The 17,536-nt window shown below is 38.1% G+C and overlaps 1 protein-coding gene across 2 annotated transcripts in view; it reads right to left on the bottom strand.

Moving 5' to 3' along the window:
* PCSK2 (proprotein convertase subtilisin/kexin type 2) overlaps positions 1-17,536 on the bottom strand; it is a gene marked incomplete at both ends in the record, with an annotated part of 224,750 nt that overhangs the window by 185,703 nt on the left and 21,511 nt on the right. The window contains one exon of one of the 2 annotated variants that reach the window (XM_080931075.1): positions 11,616-11,720. The exons of the other annotated variant lie outside the window; for it this stretch is intronic. Within the exon in view, the coding sequence (XP_080787201.1) occupies positions 11,616-11,720 (105 nt within the window). The remainder of the gene's footprint in view (positions 1-11,615; positions 11,721-17,536) is intronic. 2 annotated transcript variants of the gene reach the window in all.

Genomic DNA, 17,536 nt, shown 5'->3' with positions numbered 1-17,536 from the left:
AACATTGCATGGATTCAAGTCCACTCACTTAAATTTTTTCCCTTTGATTTGGATTTCAGATCATCAGGCCCTTTTACTGATGGAAAAGGTGGCCACCCCCCATCCCCCAATATCATGGTCTAAGCCAACTTAAAAACAATGGATGGGAGTTCTGAAGACTTAACATCTTTCTGAGAAACCACAGATTTAAACCTATCTTTGTCCCACAAAAAGTTATTTTAGAAAATTTAGTAATGAGATAGACTTTTATATACTGGCTCATGTTACCAGTGAGGATTATTTACAGTTAACTTCAGCTACGTACTGGATAAAATGCATTCCATTTGGAGCATCGGTTCCAGTGAGAGGTTACTTTCTAGTCAGGGTTTAGAATCTCAACAGAAAAATTATTCTAAGAACCGTGTTCTTTTGAAACCCATAGAAATGTGTTGAGCTGAATCAGAGAAATCAGTACTGGCTGGATTTTTGTTTTCCTTTGATGGAAGTTAACTCTTTTCTCCTCATGGTTTCCAGCAGCATTTATTGTTTATTTGTTTGTTTGTTTGTTTGTTCATTAGTTTCTTAAAACTGAAACGAGCCAGCTGATGTCAGTGTCCTCATGACATCAGAGAGAGGCTCAGACAGTGGTGGGATCAGGTTTCTTCACTGAAGTATTTCTTTCTTTGACTTGATTTCTCTCTGTGTGAGGGCAGTGCACATGTCTGCTTCTGTCTGTCTGTCTGTCTCTTTCTCCCCCCGCACTCCCTCATGTGGTGTGTGTTGAAGTCGGAGGACAACTTCAGGAGTCATTTCTTATCAACCTTGTTTTTGGATACAGTTTCCCATTGGCCTGAGGCTCACCATCAGATCAGGCTGGTTGTCCAGCAAGCTCAGGAAACCTTGTGTATCCACCTCTCCAGTGCTCAGATTGTAAGCAGACATCACCATCCTTAGTTGTTTTTCCATGGGTTCTGTGAATCTGCCGTGGATCCTCATGCATTTGAGGTAAACAAGTACTGAATGAACCATCTTCTTGGTCCTGGGTTTGACAGCCTAAGAGCTCCATCCTCATCATTCTGAGTCAAACTTGACTTCTCGTCTTAATGTTCACGGTGCAGCACAGGTATAAGTAGTAGTGTCAAGTTGAAGCAAAATTTATGTCACAAATTTTATTTTATAAATTTATCTGTGTACCATAGGTTTCAGACTCATTTGAGGATTATTGGAATAGATAAGAGTTAAAAGTAAAAAATAAAGTTGACAACTCTAATAACAAATAGTTGTAGGAAAGGCTAGTTTACTCTGACAGTGTGGATGTATTTCTAACTAGATTATTTTTCCTTGACTTCTGAGCCATGTTGTTGTCTCTTCTGCTGGCTCCAAGTCATATTCCCTGGGACCCTATATTTTATGATTTTCTAGGTCCCATTCTTAGTCATCTTCTTCAGCCTGTCCTAAGCTTTCTTAGGTAATCTCAACTACTACTCTCACGGCATCTTATTCTACCAATAACTGGGTGACGCCTGGTTGATGCTTCACCTTTGACCTCCCTCCTAGATCCCTATGGACATTTGTTCATGTTACATGCACTTGATAATCATTATCAGACTTAATATTAAACTCACATTGCCCATTCTTTGCCCATTAACTTGCTCCTTCCTTATCTTTCTCAACTGAGTACTATTTTCACTCTGTAGTAAAGCAGGTCACAAATCACTCACTTTTCAAGCATTTAATGGGGGGCATTTTTAGGTGAATGAAGTTTTGTGTGTGTGTGTGTGTGTGTGTGTGTGTCTTGGGGACTGATTGGGAAAGAACAAGGTAAGGAAAGTCAGGAGATATTTGCTTTAGAATTGTTTATGGTTTTCCTGGGAAATCCTAAGAAGTTTTCTAGTTCATCTTTGAAGTCAATTTTGTGATTTAGAAAGATGATCCATGGGCCATATCATGCTAACACATTCCTGTAACCTCAGCATTTAGGAAGCTGAAGAAGGACAGAGTGTGAGAAGAGGCTGCGGTCCATGGTGTATTTGAGGCAAGCTTAAGACTGTTAGTCTACACCCTTAGATTCCTACCAATGAAGCTTTCAGCTGCCCAGAGATGTCTGGGTTTGGTCACAGCATCCACAGGTTATTCATGGCCTTATATAGTTCCTTCTGTATGAAAGATAGAAGCAACACTCAAAAATGTGTTCATACCTAGGGAAATAGCCAGATTTACTCACTGGCAGCTTTCCCCCTGCCATTTTGAAACTATAGTAAATGCTTCTCCCCAGTTCCCCACAAATTGTTATAGCACCAATAGTGGAGCACTGAGGCAGGAAGCCAGGCACATTTGCAATGCCCAGAGAGACTGGAAGTGGTTCCCCATTGTGAGATAAAACCAGTAGATTTAGGCAGAAGAGCTTTTCCCACCAATATGGGCACAGATAAAGGTATCTCGCTTTAATTCCCCCCTCCTGTCATGTTCTTCTCTGAATGCTACCAAGTCACCATGAAAACACACCTGCTGGACTCTTGACATGGCATCTTAGAAAATGAGTTTGACTGCCAGATGGGAGGCGAAGCTAGGAACTACCCCATTTGGATCTCACAGCTTCAGCATCTGGACTCAAAATGTGATCAAGGTCATTAGCCACAGATTTGGGCTTTCTCCTTGAGTTTAAAGTAAGCTCTGGAGGGGAGTACTAGGAGATGCAATAAGGGGGTGGATTGAGTGGGGTTGACTTGTCTCCCGAAGGCATGCTACTTCTGAATAAAAGAGACTTTGTGGTGCTGGATGGGTCATCAGCTCTATGTCATCCTAAAGACATTGCTGAGCCTCCTCAGACCTGTCACATGTAAAAATAATGAGGTTGGAATGGACAGAAAGGGATGCCACTGACTGATACAGATCTGCACTTCCTTAAGGGAAAGGTGTGAGAATCTGATGTGTTTCTGAACTCCAGGCTCTCTTGCAGAACTTTTTTTCTGAGTCAAATGTGAGCTTTTGTCCTTTTCAGAAGGTAACTTGAGCTAATCGAGCATGCTAGCTATGGTGGCACTGTGATGTGTTCCCACATTGCTTGGCAGAGCCACCCCACATCTCCACCTGCTGAGGTTGGTCTAGACTCTGCCTCTGACTCTAAGTTGCCTTTGGTAGCAGGATGTGATAGGTGTAATACCAAGTACTCTTTAAGGAATACCAATCTTCTGGTCAACAAAGGAGCACACAAGCCTGATTCTTTATTTCAAGTTTGTGTGGCTCTTAAAGAACATCCCTGACTTCCAAGTTTTCTGTAGGATTGAATGAGGTAACCTGTTACTAGAACATTCCAAAATCAGTGTTTCTCTCTGCTGACCCCTACCTGCCTCATTTCCCAAGGAAACTGCATGTGACTCTACATCTCAGAATATGTTTCTAGGAAATCTGAGTGAAGATACCATCTTTGTTTACTTTTCTTCATCGAAAAATCACACCTCAAGGATTGAATCCACTTTATAAGCATGTAAAGTGGAAATTATGCATGGTTAAAATTAACTTGGAAAATTCCTTGGGGGAAGTTAGACATAAATATTGAGACAATATTCTGCAAGTGTGGAAGTTTGGAACCTGGTCATTTCTCATTTCTCCCACAGCAGATGAAGTCAGTTGGTATTCAGGAAATATTTTGTATCTAAAATATTATCTCTAAATGCTGTAATTTCTCATCCAGAAATTTTGAGAGCCAACAGATTGCTTAGCTATCCCATTGTTCAATTCCTGGCCATGGTAGAGCTCAAAACAAATCAGCAGAGGATGAGGCCTCTCTTCCTTTTCCCCACTTCTTCCATAGCTCAGTCTATCTAGTTAACATAAATTGTAAAAGTCTATGGTATATTTTAACATTTTAATACTATTACCTAACTATAATTTATAGTTAAATTAATAACGAGGACATTGTTTTAAAGAACCATAAGCTAATAAGCCATATCCACACTAACTTAACTTTTTATTTGAATTTATCCTGCTATTTGGAGGGGTATTGGATTTTCTTTCCACCCCCATCAGTTACAATCCTGTGATCTCAGAAGACCTTTACCCTCTCAGACTCTATTCTGTCTAAGTGCAAAAATTATACAGTAAAGTGTCAAGGCAAAAGACACATCCAAGTTTCCTTAGGATGCTTCCTTTTCTTAATTCTTTGTGCACAGAAGCAGGGAAAATTAATTCATGACTTAGGGATCCATGACAAAGTAACACTGTGTAGTGATTAAGGCCCTTTGCCATCCTTGTGACTTTTGTTAAGTCACTAATCATTCTTGCTCCAGTTGATGCTACAAGGAAATGAGAATTTTAAGAGAGAGAGAGAGCAGTTGACAACAGCCTTGAATAATAGCGTTATAGAAATATAAAATGCTAGTAGGACTATCAGACTTGCTAAAATATTATTTATTACCTACCATGCCACGTAGCTATGTCTCCTAACAAATAAAAATATAGAGAAACATATATGTTCTCCTCAATCCCACTCCCTTTTCTCAAGATATTCAGGAGAGCCCAGAAACCTAGAGCAGAACTAAACATGACTAGCAAATAAATTAGTAAATGTAATGATTTCTAATGATATTCTGCTGAACTCATAAATTGATACCTGGTCCCACTGTAGTCCGAGAGACTTCCTTCAGCAGCTGATGGGAGCAGATGCAAAGGATTACAGCCAAACATTAGGTGGAGCTCTGGGAACCCCACAGAAGAGGGGAAAGAAGGATCATGGGAGCCATAGGAGTCAAGAACTCCAGGAGAATAAAGCCACAGAATCAACTAAGCAGGTTTCAAAGGCGCTCACAGAGACTGAAACAACAATCTCGGAGCCTGAATGGGTCTGTGCTAGGTTTTCTGCATATATGTTATCACTCTTTAGCTTGGGATTTTTGTCTCCTAACAACTGGGGATGGGGCATCCCCTAATCCTTTGCTTGCTCTTGGGATCTTTTCCCTCTTTCTGAGTTGGCTCCCCCAGCCTTGATGTGAGGGTTTGTGCCTGGTTATGCCATGTTCAGTTTACATCCCTGTTCTTTTCTGAAGGGAAATAAAGAAACAGTGGATCTGGGGCAGAGGGGAGGTGGGATGGCAACTGGGAGGAGTGGAGGGAGGAGGGGAGGGAGGAGGGGAGGGTGGAGAGGAGGGAGGAGGGAGGGAGGAGGGGAGGGAGGAGTGGAGGGTGGAGAGGAGGGAAGAGTGGAGGGAGGAGGGGCTGCTGTTGAAATGTATTGTATGAGAGAAGAATATACAAAAATTAAAATAAGAAGATTTCAGGAAGACAGTGCAGTTTCTAAACATTGCTCTGATCAGAACATGGAGACAGGAAACCTCGCTATGTTAGAGGCAGAACTATAGGAAATATCCTTTTCTTTGTGAAAATGTTCTTGTAAATGATGAGAATGATACATGTTCTCCTTTCATTCAGCCTTCAGGCTGAGAGACTGTCACACATTCTATGTGATGTTAAATAGAGTGGCCTCAAACTTTGTCAGCCTGAAGGAGAGTTTGGCCAGGGCAAAAGTGGGAGAGGGGACTTTCTTTGGTGGCTTGACTTCTGTTTAAAGTAAAAGGAAGTGATTTTTTCCTCTTTTTTTTTCCAAACTTTTAATCCAATGAATAAAAATTTTCATCAATGTAAACCCAAGGAATGACTGTGGCCAGACTATAGTATTTACCAATGGCCCGTCCTTCCTTAAAAACTGATGATGAAGTGAGTGAAGGATTTGGAATAGAATTGGGAACTAACAGCTTAGCAGTTATGACGACTTTTTATGTAACTTTTGTGGGAAAGAGGAACATTAATTTCTTGACTCGCTGCTTTGAACCACTGAGGTTCCAAGACTATTGTTCAGAAGGTGTGAACTCTGACTGAATTGCTACACCATGGCTCTGTTATTTTCACAGATTCTTTCATAGCTCACTCTTTTGCTGATCTGAGTCTATGCACATATCTAAGTAGAATTTTCACTAACTATGGTTTCAGCATTCAATTAACTGTTTGTGTATTACTGTGCCAAGTCAGAAAGGAACTAGAATCAAGTACAAGGGACTCTCAATTTTAGTCACTCAAGGGTCAACTGCAATGATAAATCCCTCTTTAAAAGCAATACAGATTATTCTATTGTTTAAATCTCATGAACGAAGAAAGTCTGGTCTATTCATTATCTTAGATTGTTATAAGCAGATCACATGACTCATTTCTAGCATCTTTTATAAAATAGAAAAATTGTATAATCAAGTAGATTGCTTAGAAAAAATGCACATTGTAGTCCTGAGCCAATAGAACTTCCTTTAATAAATAAAGCATGGATTATTTCTCTATTAAATCACTTGACTTCCATTTGACAAGTGTCTATAAAGTAGACAATTTTTCACAAAGTAGTGTGAGTTCTCCTTGCATTTCAACTATATTTTATTTTAAAAATCTATTTCAGATGTACAAATTATATATAAGAAAGCTGTGAAACAAGCATTATCTTAAATAAATCTTTTCTCCAGCAGCTTTTCAATTCTTGCACAATTTATGGGACTTTGATATATTGACTGTGGACCACATTTGGGTTTGACTTTGAGATTTGCTGACATGGCTCTGAACAAGTCAGACAAATCTCAGAGAGGTCTGGGCAGAGGACATTTATTTGTCTTGAGCCTCATTTTGAAAATGTATTTTTATTTTGGTGTTTAACCTCAGATTTTGATTTATCATATCTTAAAACCCTGAACTTTATGTGTGTGTGTGTGTGTGTTCGTGTGTGTATGTATTTGTATGTGTATATGTATATATGTCCATGGCTGTGTCATGAGTGTCAGTGTGCTTAGAAAGAAACTATATAATATTTTAAAAAATGAATAATAAGGCATCATGTGAGTGTTAATGGATAAGCTTGGCAGGAATGAAATAGCAACTGTCTTCCTTTACCTGTGATTATGAATCCATTAAGAGGTACACTAGACAGAGGACCATATTTCTTTCTTCTAGTTATATGTTTTGGAATAATGACAAAAAACAATGTGGAGAAGAATGATGCTATTTCATGATTCAAACCTGAGGCTTGATAATGGTTCATTCAGTCATCACTCACCGAGAGTCTGCTGTGTATTCAGATATACACTACATAAAGACATTGCAGGAATAAACAGCACACAACCTTAAGTGATGATTGGTATTCAATAGTATGCCAATATTTTGACAGAGAACAAACTGGAAAAGATAATACTTTTGAAATAACACACATGTCTGCGTATTGATGGGTGCATTAAAGGTGACACTTCACAGCCACTCTCAAGCATTTCTAGCTTTCACCAAACAGTACATAAAATGGACATTGTTGAAGTTTCTATCCTAATGCCTAACCGAAACCTTCCTGAGTCATCCATCTTTCTCTTTATCAGGTGTGTGTCTTTCTATTATGCATCTTGTACTGTGTTGCTATTGAATCCTGGTTTCTTAGACCAAAAGGCTGCCTAGGTGAATGTACTTCAAGGGACTGTAGTAAGTAGCTCAGCCCATCTTTTGGGTCTACTCAGTTCCTTGGGCTTCATGTTATCTTTCACAAGCCACAGACAGTAAGTAAGTAAAGGTACCAGGAGGGATGATACCAAGGTGACATGCATAGTTGAGGTTGGGTGGTATGCTATTGAACTCTTTAACCTTTTCAACTCATAACAGTTTTGGATTAATAATTCTTTTACATGAGTCTGAGTATCAAGGTCTATAAAATAGCTATACAGAACAAATACTTAGTGATAATAAAACATAATGACATTTATTTTAAGATAGGTTTTTGGTATGCTTATAATTTTAGCATTTAGTAAAAGATGAAGAGCAAATTTGCACTGAAATAGATATTTGCATCCCTAGGTAGATATATGTGTTTCTGATTAAAGTATTAAATTTTGGCTAAATATTTCATTAAGCACTTTTAATATTTCTCAGAGTTGATGGATGCTTTTATTTTACAATTGGCCTTTTTGTATAAGCACATAGTATAAAATAGCGTTTAGGGCTATTATAGAAATCATTGGAAATTCTGCTACAACCAAAATTAATTCAATGCTATTTTTTAAAACTCAAGTCATCGGCTCAAACAGCAATTTTTAAAGTCAAATATTATAATACAATGCAATCTAGTTGTATACTAAGTAGATACATGCTGAGGAATGCTGGTAAGAAAACATTAAAAGTCTTTGTTTTTCACCACTAATCCATTATATTTCTATATAAGAAGAAAATTGTATAATAAATCACCACAATTCATAACATGCAATGCATGGGCATATACTGTCAGAAATACCTTGGGCTCATTTTCATTTGATTTTGAATCAAGTTTTGGTTGTTATATGGTCAGAAACCTTTCTGTTGCCAATTATTTTATACTTCCCATATTTATTTATACAACCCCATGTGGGTTGTGACCCATAGTTTGAAATGTTATGGCTTAGAAGACATTTTCAGAGAAGAAACAACTTACTCTTAAATTCTGGCTCATGAAATACAACTGTGACTTGTGTGCAAGTGATGAGAACCTATGTCAACTGTTCCTCAGGTGCCCAGACCTTGTCCCCTTTATTTCTCTGCTGTTTTCTTTCACTCTGCAATCTGTAGGTATATGCTTAGTAACCATGTCTTAGTTATGTTTACTAATGCTGTGATAAAGATACCATGACCAAAACAACTCATAAGGGGAAGGTGTATTTCCACAGAATCATTCATTACTGAAAGAAGTCAGGAAAAAAAAATCAAACAGGGCAAGAACCTGGAGAAAAGAGCTGACACAGCTAGATGACACTACCTGTGTCAGCTGATACCAAACTCGTCAACACAAATCTCAAAGCTGCCACATGCCCAAACTACACATGCTTGCATTTCTGTTTAAAGTTTATAAAGCCTCAGGACGAATTTCCACGTAGCGACTTTTGCAATGTTCATTAATAATTTTTGGGTAAGAAGAGTGTCTGATCTCTGAAGATGCCTAACATTATATGACCATAAGAATATCACACAGAGAAGACTGCAGCCTGAAATAAAGATTAATGAATGTAACATTTTGGAATGAAGTAGTTGTAAACAGACTTTTTTTAAAAAAAAAAAAAAACATTTTTTATTTCTTGTTGAAGATGTATGGGAACTTCATGCTCTATTTATTCTCCTAAAATAAGTTTACTATTGACATTATTTAGGTTATTTAACCTTACTAGGTTCCATGGTGACTTCTGTGGTCATTATGGGAAGGGCAGATATTTACTTCTATCAGGTCCAGGCAGTTGGCCACTAGAATACTTAAAATGCACGATGAAAGGAACAGATGCCCTTGTTAGCAGTAATGGGAAACATTTAGAGAAGGCAGATGAGTGGAATTACCAAGACATGGACTCCTTCCTTATTACCAACCAATCTCTTCAACTCTCCTTTTGTAAACATCAGATGGCACCAAGAACCACCATGATAGGGGTCATTTCAAATAAGTGATCAAGTGGAATAGTCTCAGCATAATGACCCCAACAGAAGGCTCCTCATCCAAACAGTTGTCTTTTATACCATTGCTTTCAGCCAAGGTTTAAAAATATCTGTGTTTTTGCCTCGTTCCTTTTATCTGTTTTTGAGTATGTAGGAGGGCAATCCTTTTTTAATTATTGAAGAATAAAACGAACAGGGTTTCTATATCATCAAAGTAAAAGAAAAATGAACGGCCATCGTAGGTAAGCTAGAGCACAGTAGACCTTAGAGAAAACCAGTGTCATAGTGTTTCCATAGTCTTTGCCTAGTTAGCTACTTTAGATTTACAAATGACATTAGTAAGATCCCTTCAAAGGTAACCTAAGGGTGTCCCTGGACAGTTTGTTAGTATGGCCAAAGACAAGGTTTTGAAAGACAGCTCTTCAACTGGGTAGTGGTGGTGAGTTTCATAGTGGACTCAGCATCAGACAATTGGTCTTTACTGCAAAGACATAATAAAATGCCTTCTCAGAATCAGATTTCTCCTCAGGCCACACAGGATGATGCATGCTAAAGAGTAAAATAAAATTGCCTGTGGCCTGTCACCTGGTGACTTGTATAGAAGACTTTACTTTCTAATTTAAACCCCAATTAAAAGTGATGAAATGTTCATCAGTTTCAGAAGAATAAATTTCAGGTTTACTCACTCAAACGGGATCTTGTACAAATACCTAAATCAAACATCTTACCCACTCACTGTTTTCCTTAAGAGTCAGAAGAAGGAATCTTAAGAGACATGTACCTGACCTTGGTGTTACTTTGCCTCTTAGACATTGGATAAGAGAAATTGGAATTTCACCACTGGGCTAACTGTTCTCTGAAGAGAAGGAACAGGAACACTTGGGAGGAACTCCTCACGATTAAGATCTTACATTTGGTTGGAGGAAAAACAAATTTTAGCTGGACATCTAAATCTAAGAGTGAGGTAGGAATTGGAGGTAGTTTTGAAGATTATGAACATTAAGAACACTGCTGGGCTCTCTCTGTAGCAGATGGAAACCACTACAGAGATTGATTACTTTTTTAATCCAAGGACAGCTGATCTTGGGGTATCCTGCTCTAGTGGACACATCTGCAATACAGCCTCTTCAGTCAAGACTCGGGGAACATTAAGAAAGAAGGGAGCAGAACAAGTGTAAGAGCCAGGGGACCAGGAAGACTTCTGTGAGAGTAGTGTCTCCTAGAAAGGACACGGAAGATGTATGTAGGAAACCTTAACAGTGCCGTTGCCTAAGCAAGACCTGAACAAAGACAATACTGATGGACATGGTTACATGGAAGGGGGAAATCTCATGGGGCTAAAGTAAAGAACTACAGACAGCTAAGAACTACTGAAGTAGGGATAATTGATCATCCCAAGAACCCATGGTAGGCTATCCAATACCAAGTGGGTATATATATATATATATATGCCTCAGTGGGTATTTATATAAGTATTTATATATTTAAATGTTTTATAAAATCTAGAACAAAATAATAAGAAGAGAGGTCATGAATTTGAGAAGGAGCAAAGGATTCAAGGGTAGGGAATGAGTTGAAGGAAGGAAAGGGAGGGGAAAATTTTATAATTATAATTATATTTTAATTAAAATATTATTAAAACTAAGAAAGAAGACAGCTGAGGAAGGAGCATCAGTAGAAGGAAATACAGAGGAAGAAGAATGAATGGGGTCTGTGGCTGCTGCTCATGGATACTGAGATACCCACTGCCTCTAGAGAGCCGGTCATCATCTACTAGTCTACATGGTTTTTCTGTTCTTTATATGAAACACAGAAACTTTTTCAGAGCATGAAGTTGCCAGTGAAATCTTTCATAAATAACTCAGTAAACAACTGTGTGTCCTTCCATCCATCACAGGCTAAACCATGCTTCCAGGTAATCTGAAATCCTGATGTTCAAGACAATTCAGCAAAGCACCTGCGTTTTCTCCTCCATCCATTTACATGTGGCCTACGGTTATTTCCTACACACAAATTAGGAGCAGAGTCTATAGTGTCTACTAATGATCCATTTTTTCAATAAAAATATACAAAAGCCTAGCATTTCAACATCTCCTGCCTGGGTTCTACACCTACTGGGTGAATTCTGGTATGGCAGTGGGAGTCAAGAAAGATGCAGGTTTCGGGCCAAAACTCACCCTGGGGTCTCTCTCCAGCTGCCGTTTGTGGTGTAGGCTGCGTCTTCTTTTGGCCTTTGCAAGGCCATTGTGATAAAAGTGATACAGGCCTTCTGCAAAGGGGAGCTGTGGAAAGTCAAACAGAGAGGAGGATGGTTAGTTACTGGGTTGCCATGCTAGGGACATGTAAGCAGGAACTGTATCAGGATGCAGTTCAAATCTCCTATTCAAGTTCTGACCTCTGTCTTCTCTCTTTCCTCACTTTTCTTATCTGGTACTCATTTCTTTCCATCTTCACACTCATACCGAATTCTCTAACATCTTCTCTCAGACAACTGTTTATACACTTTGTGGAATCCAGTTGCTCCCAGGCTGCGCTGTGACCAAGTACTCTCTTACAGACTGATTGATTACTTAATCTCTCTTGAGGGTTTCCTTGTGACCCTTTGGTATCTCTTTTTGGGTTGGGATCAGTGTGGTCATTGAACTCTGACAAGAGCCTCCTGGGTGCCAGGCCAGATTCTACTCTGTCTTCCTGTTCTAAAGATGCCCAGAATCAAGTGTGAGTGCCAAGACCAGAGAAAGAAGCATGTCGAGGAGACCTTGTCTTTCTCTAAGAGCATAAAGGATCTAGTGTGTGTTGCCATTTGTTCTATGGTCCCAGGTAACTCGAATAAAGAAGCTTGATCTAAAAGATGGACTCTGGTATATAGCCCTGTCTTTTATCATCTAACAGAATTGGACAAGTTGTTGCCCATTCTTGACCTTTCTTTCTTCCTTTCTTTCTTTCTTTCTTTCTTTCTTTCTTTCTTTCTTTCTTTCTTCCTTTCTTTCTTTCTTTCTTTTCTTCCTTCCTTCCTTCTTTCCTTCCTTCTTTCCTTCTTCCTTCCTTCCTTCTTTCCTTCCTTCCTTCCTTCCTTCCTTCTTTCCTACTTTCTTTGTTTCTCATATGTGTGTGTGTGTGTGTGTGTGTGTGTGTGTGTGTACACACAGATATGTAGTGAAAACCCAAGATTTCTGCATCTCTGTTCCTCCACATGCCTTTATAAATTGTTTTCAGTACTTCTTCTAAACTATTAGCTTAGATGAATGCCTCACAATTAAGAAAACAATGCGCACATGTACATTTTTACCAGAGAAAGGGTGCATGGTTTTCATTAGATTTTCAGTGGGGGAACCATTAAATGTGTTTCACTATTCAGTGTATTTGAAGTTTAAATGTAGAAAGGGAAACTTGATGTGAATGCTTTAAAGGAAGTTTTTCAAAATTAAATAGGACCTATTTGAGAAATTTTAGATTAAGTAGGGTTTCAGAACAGCATAAATATTTCTTAAGTAACTGTCATGTTATAAAAGGAACATAAGTATCAGGGAACTACAAGCATAATGCACAAAAAAAGAAACAAAGTAAAATAACTCACCTTTTCTTTTTCAGTAGAATTAGGCATAAGGGATGATCTTCTTTTTTCCCCTCTATAGCAACCCAATCTCAAGAGCAAATTATTTTTTTTTCAAATAAATCAGTTGATTTTGATCACATACATCACACAGATGATGTATTATTATATAAAATGGGTTTTCACCAGCCTCTCACAAACTATTGCGTACTTCCAGTCTTGTTTCTCTGTGGGTAGCAGTCATTATAATAGGAGAGACACCATGAAGAGCTTAGCATCTTCATTGCCGATGTATACTTAGACACTTCTTTCTCCCTCTCTTGTTTAATAGTTAAAAGTTCTGCTGTGTTTGGGGTCAGGGAGACCTTCAGAAATGAGGAGACAAGGATCTCCAAAATTTACTTTCACAAAAGCAACTACAATACTGGAAAATTGCCAAATGACCATTTCATAAGTTTGAAAATTAGCAGGAAGCTTACAGCCTCCCAAGGAGCATCAAATCAAGCAGGACAGTACTCTGCCAACAACAACAACAACAACAACAACAACAAAAAACCTTATGTTTTTTGAAACTTTCTCTATATGTGCACTGATTCCAGATTCTTCAGTTTCTTTGAAAGCAGATAGCTTTCCAATTATTTCAATCACAATAGTTGTGTAAAATAGCAACTTAATGAACACTGGAGGGTGCACCCAGGATTGGAGTTATTCAAGAAACACCATTCCCAGATAATTTTAAGACATTCAGAAAATCCAGTTTATAGGGCTAAAGTTTATTATGTGTCTCAGACATTGTTCTCTGAGGAAGGCTTTATTTTGGGGGCATTTGATGAAGGCCATCCAATGCAATTTTCTAGGACCACAGCTTCTTAGCTTAGCCATGTTAACTGTGGCCAGTGAGCAATTGGTTCAAGAGCTTCAAATAAAAACGAGAAGAGTGGGGTATGCACAGGGATTTTACTAGTTACAGTATTTGTAGAGACTTAGAAGGCGACATGTACTAGAGAAGTATTCTCATAACCAGAAAATACCTAACAAGATCTCAAACAGTCACTGCTGATTGATACTGGAACTCTATAGAAATAGGAGATGAAAGTCAAGACAGGGCTGCAAACTTCTGCCTGAGTATCAAAGATGTACCTCAAGACAAAGTCAAAGATTGACCACAAAGGATAAGAAAACCTTACCAGTCACCATCTTTAAAGAAATGCTAGTCCAATCTTTAACTGATTACCAGGCTAAAGAAGGAGAGATTCAGTGGATTCAGTAGAACACTCAAAAAGTTACAGAGTTTGAAGAATTAGTCTAAGAAACACATCAAATAAACTAATAATGAATAAACAAACAGGGCAACAGTAAAATCCAGAACATCAACATCAACACAGGGAGTGCTGTGAGCCTCACGTTCAGATTTCCTACATGGCACTTCTTAAAATGTCAGTCTTCAGTAAAAGTGTCATGAGGCATGTAAAGAAGCAGGGACAAAGGGTCCATGCATGGGAAGAGGGAGAGGGTAAATAGGAGCCCCCTGAGCAAGACCAGGTGTAGGACTCAGTAGACTAAGACTTTACATTGGCCATTTTCATACAGTCAAACAGCTAAAAGGGACATCTTGACTATAGAGTAACAGCAAAGCTTGGCAGTGATGGATCATTAAGTGGACAATACGAATAGGTAGAAATAAAAGAAAAATTATGGGGTAGAGTGTATAATAATTAAATCAAAAATATCCTTAGAGGACCTTAATAGCACATTTAGGTTGATGGAGATAATCAATAAAAACAAATATAGTCCTGTTGAGATGACCTTCTTTGAGCAATATATAAGAAATGATGTAAAATGAGTAAAAAACCCACCAAGTATACCATTTACTCATAGTAGACATTTCTGGTCTCTAAAGAAGAAGTAGGCAGAACCCAGCAGTGTCTGGTAACATCCATGATTTTAGGAATAACATTAATATTCTTATCTAAGAAGCACAAGATCAGTATAGGATAAAGTCAGAGATTTGCATATGATACATGTACTAATGTGAGAATCACTGAGCCAAGAATGTATGCTAGATGCTCAGTAAGATTCAAAACTGCCTTTTTTTTTTTTTTTTTTTTTTTGGCCCAGGGAGTGACCTCAGCAGTGTAGCAGTGAGTTTATTTCCAGTGCAGAATACAGCCCCTCCCCAAACCAATGCACACAAGAGAGCCATTATATAAAGAAAATTCATTAACTAACAATCCCGTATCTGACAGAACTAGTCTCCAAAAATAAAGAGAGCACATACAGTCCCAGAAAAACAAGGCATGAAACAGTGTCTCGCTAGGAACTACTAACTTCAGCTAAAATGAAAGTCTCAGACATTTATGGGAATCCTCTGGAAGACATGAACCAGTGCAGTGCTGGCAAACACATGGGAAAGTAGAGAGGGCAGGGCTGTCTCCCAGATGTTCCTGTCTTAAGGTCCCCGTCTGGTGACACTGGTAGAAGGTAGTGAAAATGACAGTATTTGGAGCCTAGTTGGAGAAATGAGCTCACTGCAAGACAGTGGGAGTGGCTGTTGTCCACCTTTCCCTCTCTCCTGCCCGTCTCTTACATCTGGCCTTCTCCTCCACTGTGTGACTTGCTCCTGTGTGCTGTTGTTGTCTCATGGCTTTAGGATCACCAATGGAAAGGAGACTAACACTGAGATTATAAATGAATTTTTGCTTGTAACAGTCTTTTTTCTCTATTTTTTTAAAGGGTGAGTCTATAAAGCAACAATTATAAAAGTATGTTTACTGGCATTTACAATGTATAACAGTGAAATTTGTATGACAAACACAGCATAAAAATGGAGGAAGGGAACATAGCTATGGTAAAGCCACAATACTGTATACTGGTCATTGTGGCTTTAAATCTGAGACAGATTATTTAATATATTATTTCTAATCTCCAAAGAACCAATTAAAACAAAATACGTGAAATAAGCATGGTGCCTTAAGATGTTACAATAGATATAATTTTTTTTGTTTTTAATTCTCTTTTAATACCAACTACTTTTGTAATTTTATATAATAGTCTATTACAATAAAATAATCATGATATTTAAGACAGTACCCTGGATAACATTTAACACAAAAAGGCAGTTATGAAAGAACTGAGAAATAAAGGTATAGAAGATTGGTTTGGATGAATGTGTTCCGAAGATTTCTAGGTTGGTTTTATTGGGAAGTGGTAGATACTTTAGGATTAGGGATTGGCAGAGGGCCCTTAGATTATTTGCACAGTTTCCTGAAAGGATCTTTGGTTCCTTATTTGTCTCTCATGGCTTGCAGTGTAGTCACTTGCTCTGATATTGGCTCTTAAGACTGCCATTGAGAGAGCATTAGCAATGAGTCCACCTGATTTAAGGCCTTGAACCTGAAGGTCCACGGGCCAAAGCAAAACTATTTTTACTACATATGTAGCCTGTTTCTAGTATTTTATTGTGCTACAAAACTGGATATAAAGATATGTAGATGAGAAATTGGAAAAATTGCATATGTAAATGTTATCAGTATTAAGTAATAAGTTTCAAATTTTCATTCAAAACTTATAGTTGACAGAATTGATGACAGAAACATATAACTTTTTAAAATTGAATATTTTCTTTACTTACATTTCAAATTTTATCCCCTTACCCTGTTTTCTCTCTGGAATCCCCTTATCCCATCCCCCTCCCCCTGCCTCTATGAGCATGCTCTTCCACCCTCCCTTCCCTCCCATCTCCCTGCCTTAGCATTCCTTTGCACTGGGGTATTGAGCCTTCACTTGTAAATGCATCATAAGCTAGTTACTAGAAGCACATTTATGATCCAATACACAGATAGGTTAAAAGCTAAAAAAACATTAAAATATACCATCTAAGCAGTAGTAAAATAATAAATATAGTTTTATAAGTATCAAACTAAGTAGATTTTAATACAAAATGTATTGGTAGACACAAGGAATAACATTGTATGATGATAGAAGTAGAATCTCTCAAATGACATGAAATTATAGAAATGATATGTAATTCTCCTATTAACAGAATCTCTAAAAGATAAAGCAAAACCTGGCAGAACTGCAGGAAGAAATGAGCTAATTTGTCAATCACAGTTCATGTACAGTTTGGACCTGAATATCTATATGTTAAAGGCTTCATTTACAGGGTAGTGCTGTTTGAAGGTAGTGGAATCTTCAAGATTCACTGAGGGCCCTTTCTTTTTTTCCTAGTTTGTGATGTAAGATAGTCCTCTCTGTTGCCTGCTATACCATAATATGGGGGCAATTCATCACAGACCTGGCCCTCTGACAATGTGAGCCAATGTATATGCACTTTTTTCTCTATGAGATAATGATCTCAGGCATTTTGTTATAGTAGTAGAAAGGTGATGAGAACAGTTAGAGACTCACTCAAAAGTCCTATGTGCATTGGGACTGAAATGCTAGGCTGAAGATCAAAGGGTATGATGAAGATGTGAACAAAAGTATAAACAAAGAATGTTTAACAAATGCACAAAATATTCATCTACAAGTAGAAGAAAATATAGT

This window comes from Micromys minutus, assembly GCF_963924665.1.
Source record: "Micromys minutus genome assembly, chromosome: 17".
NCBI classification, from domain to species: domain Eukaryota; kingdom Metazoa; phylum Chordata; class Mammalia; order Rodentia; family Muridae; genus Micromys; species Micromys minutus.
The sequence above is the reverse complement of the archived record's forward strand: the minus strand, read 5'-3'. Positions and strand labels throughout refer to the sequence as shown.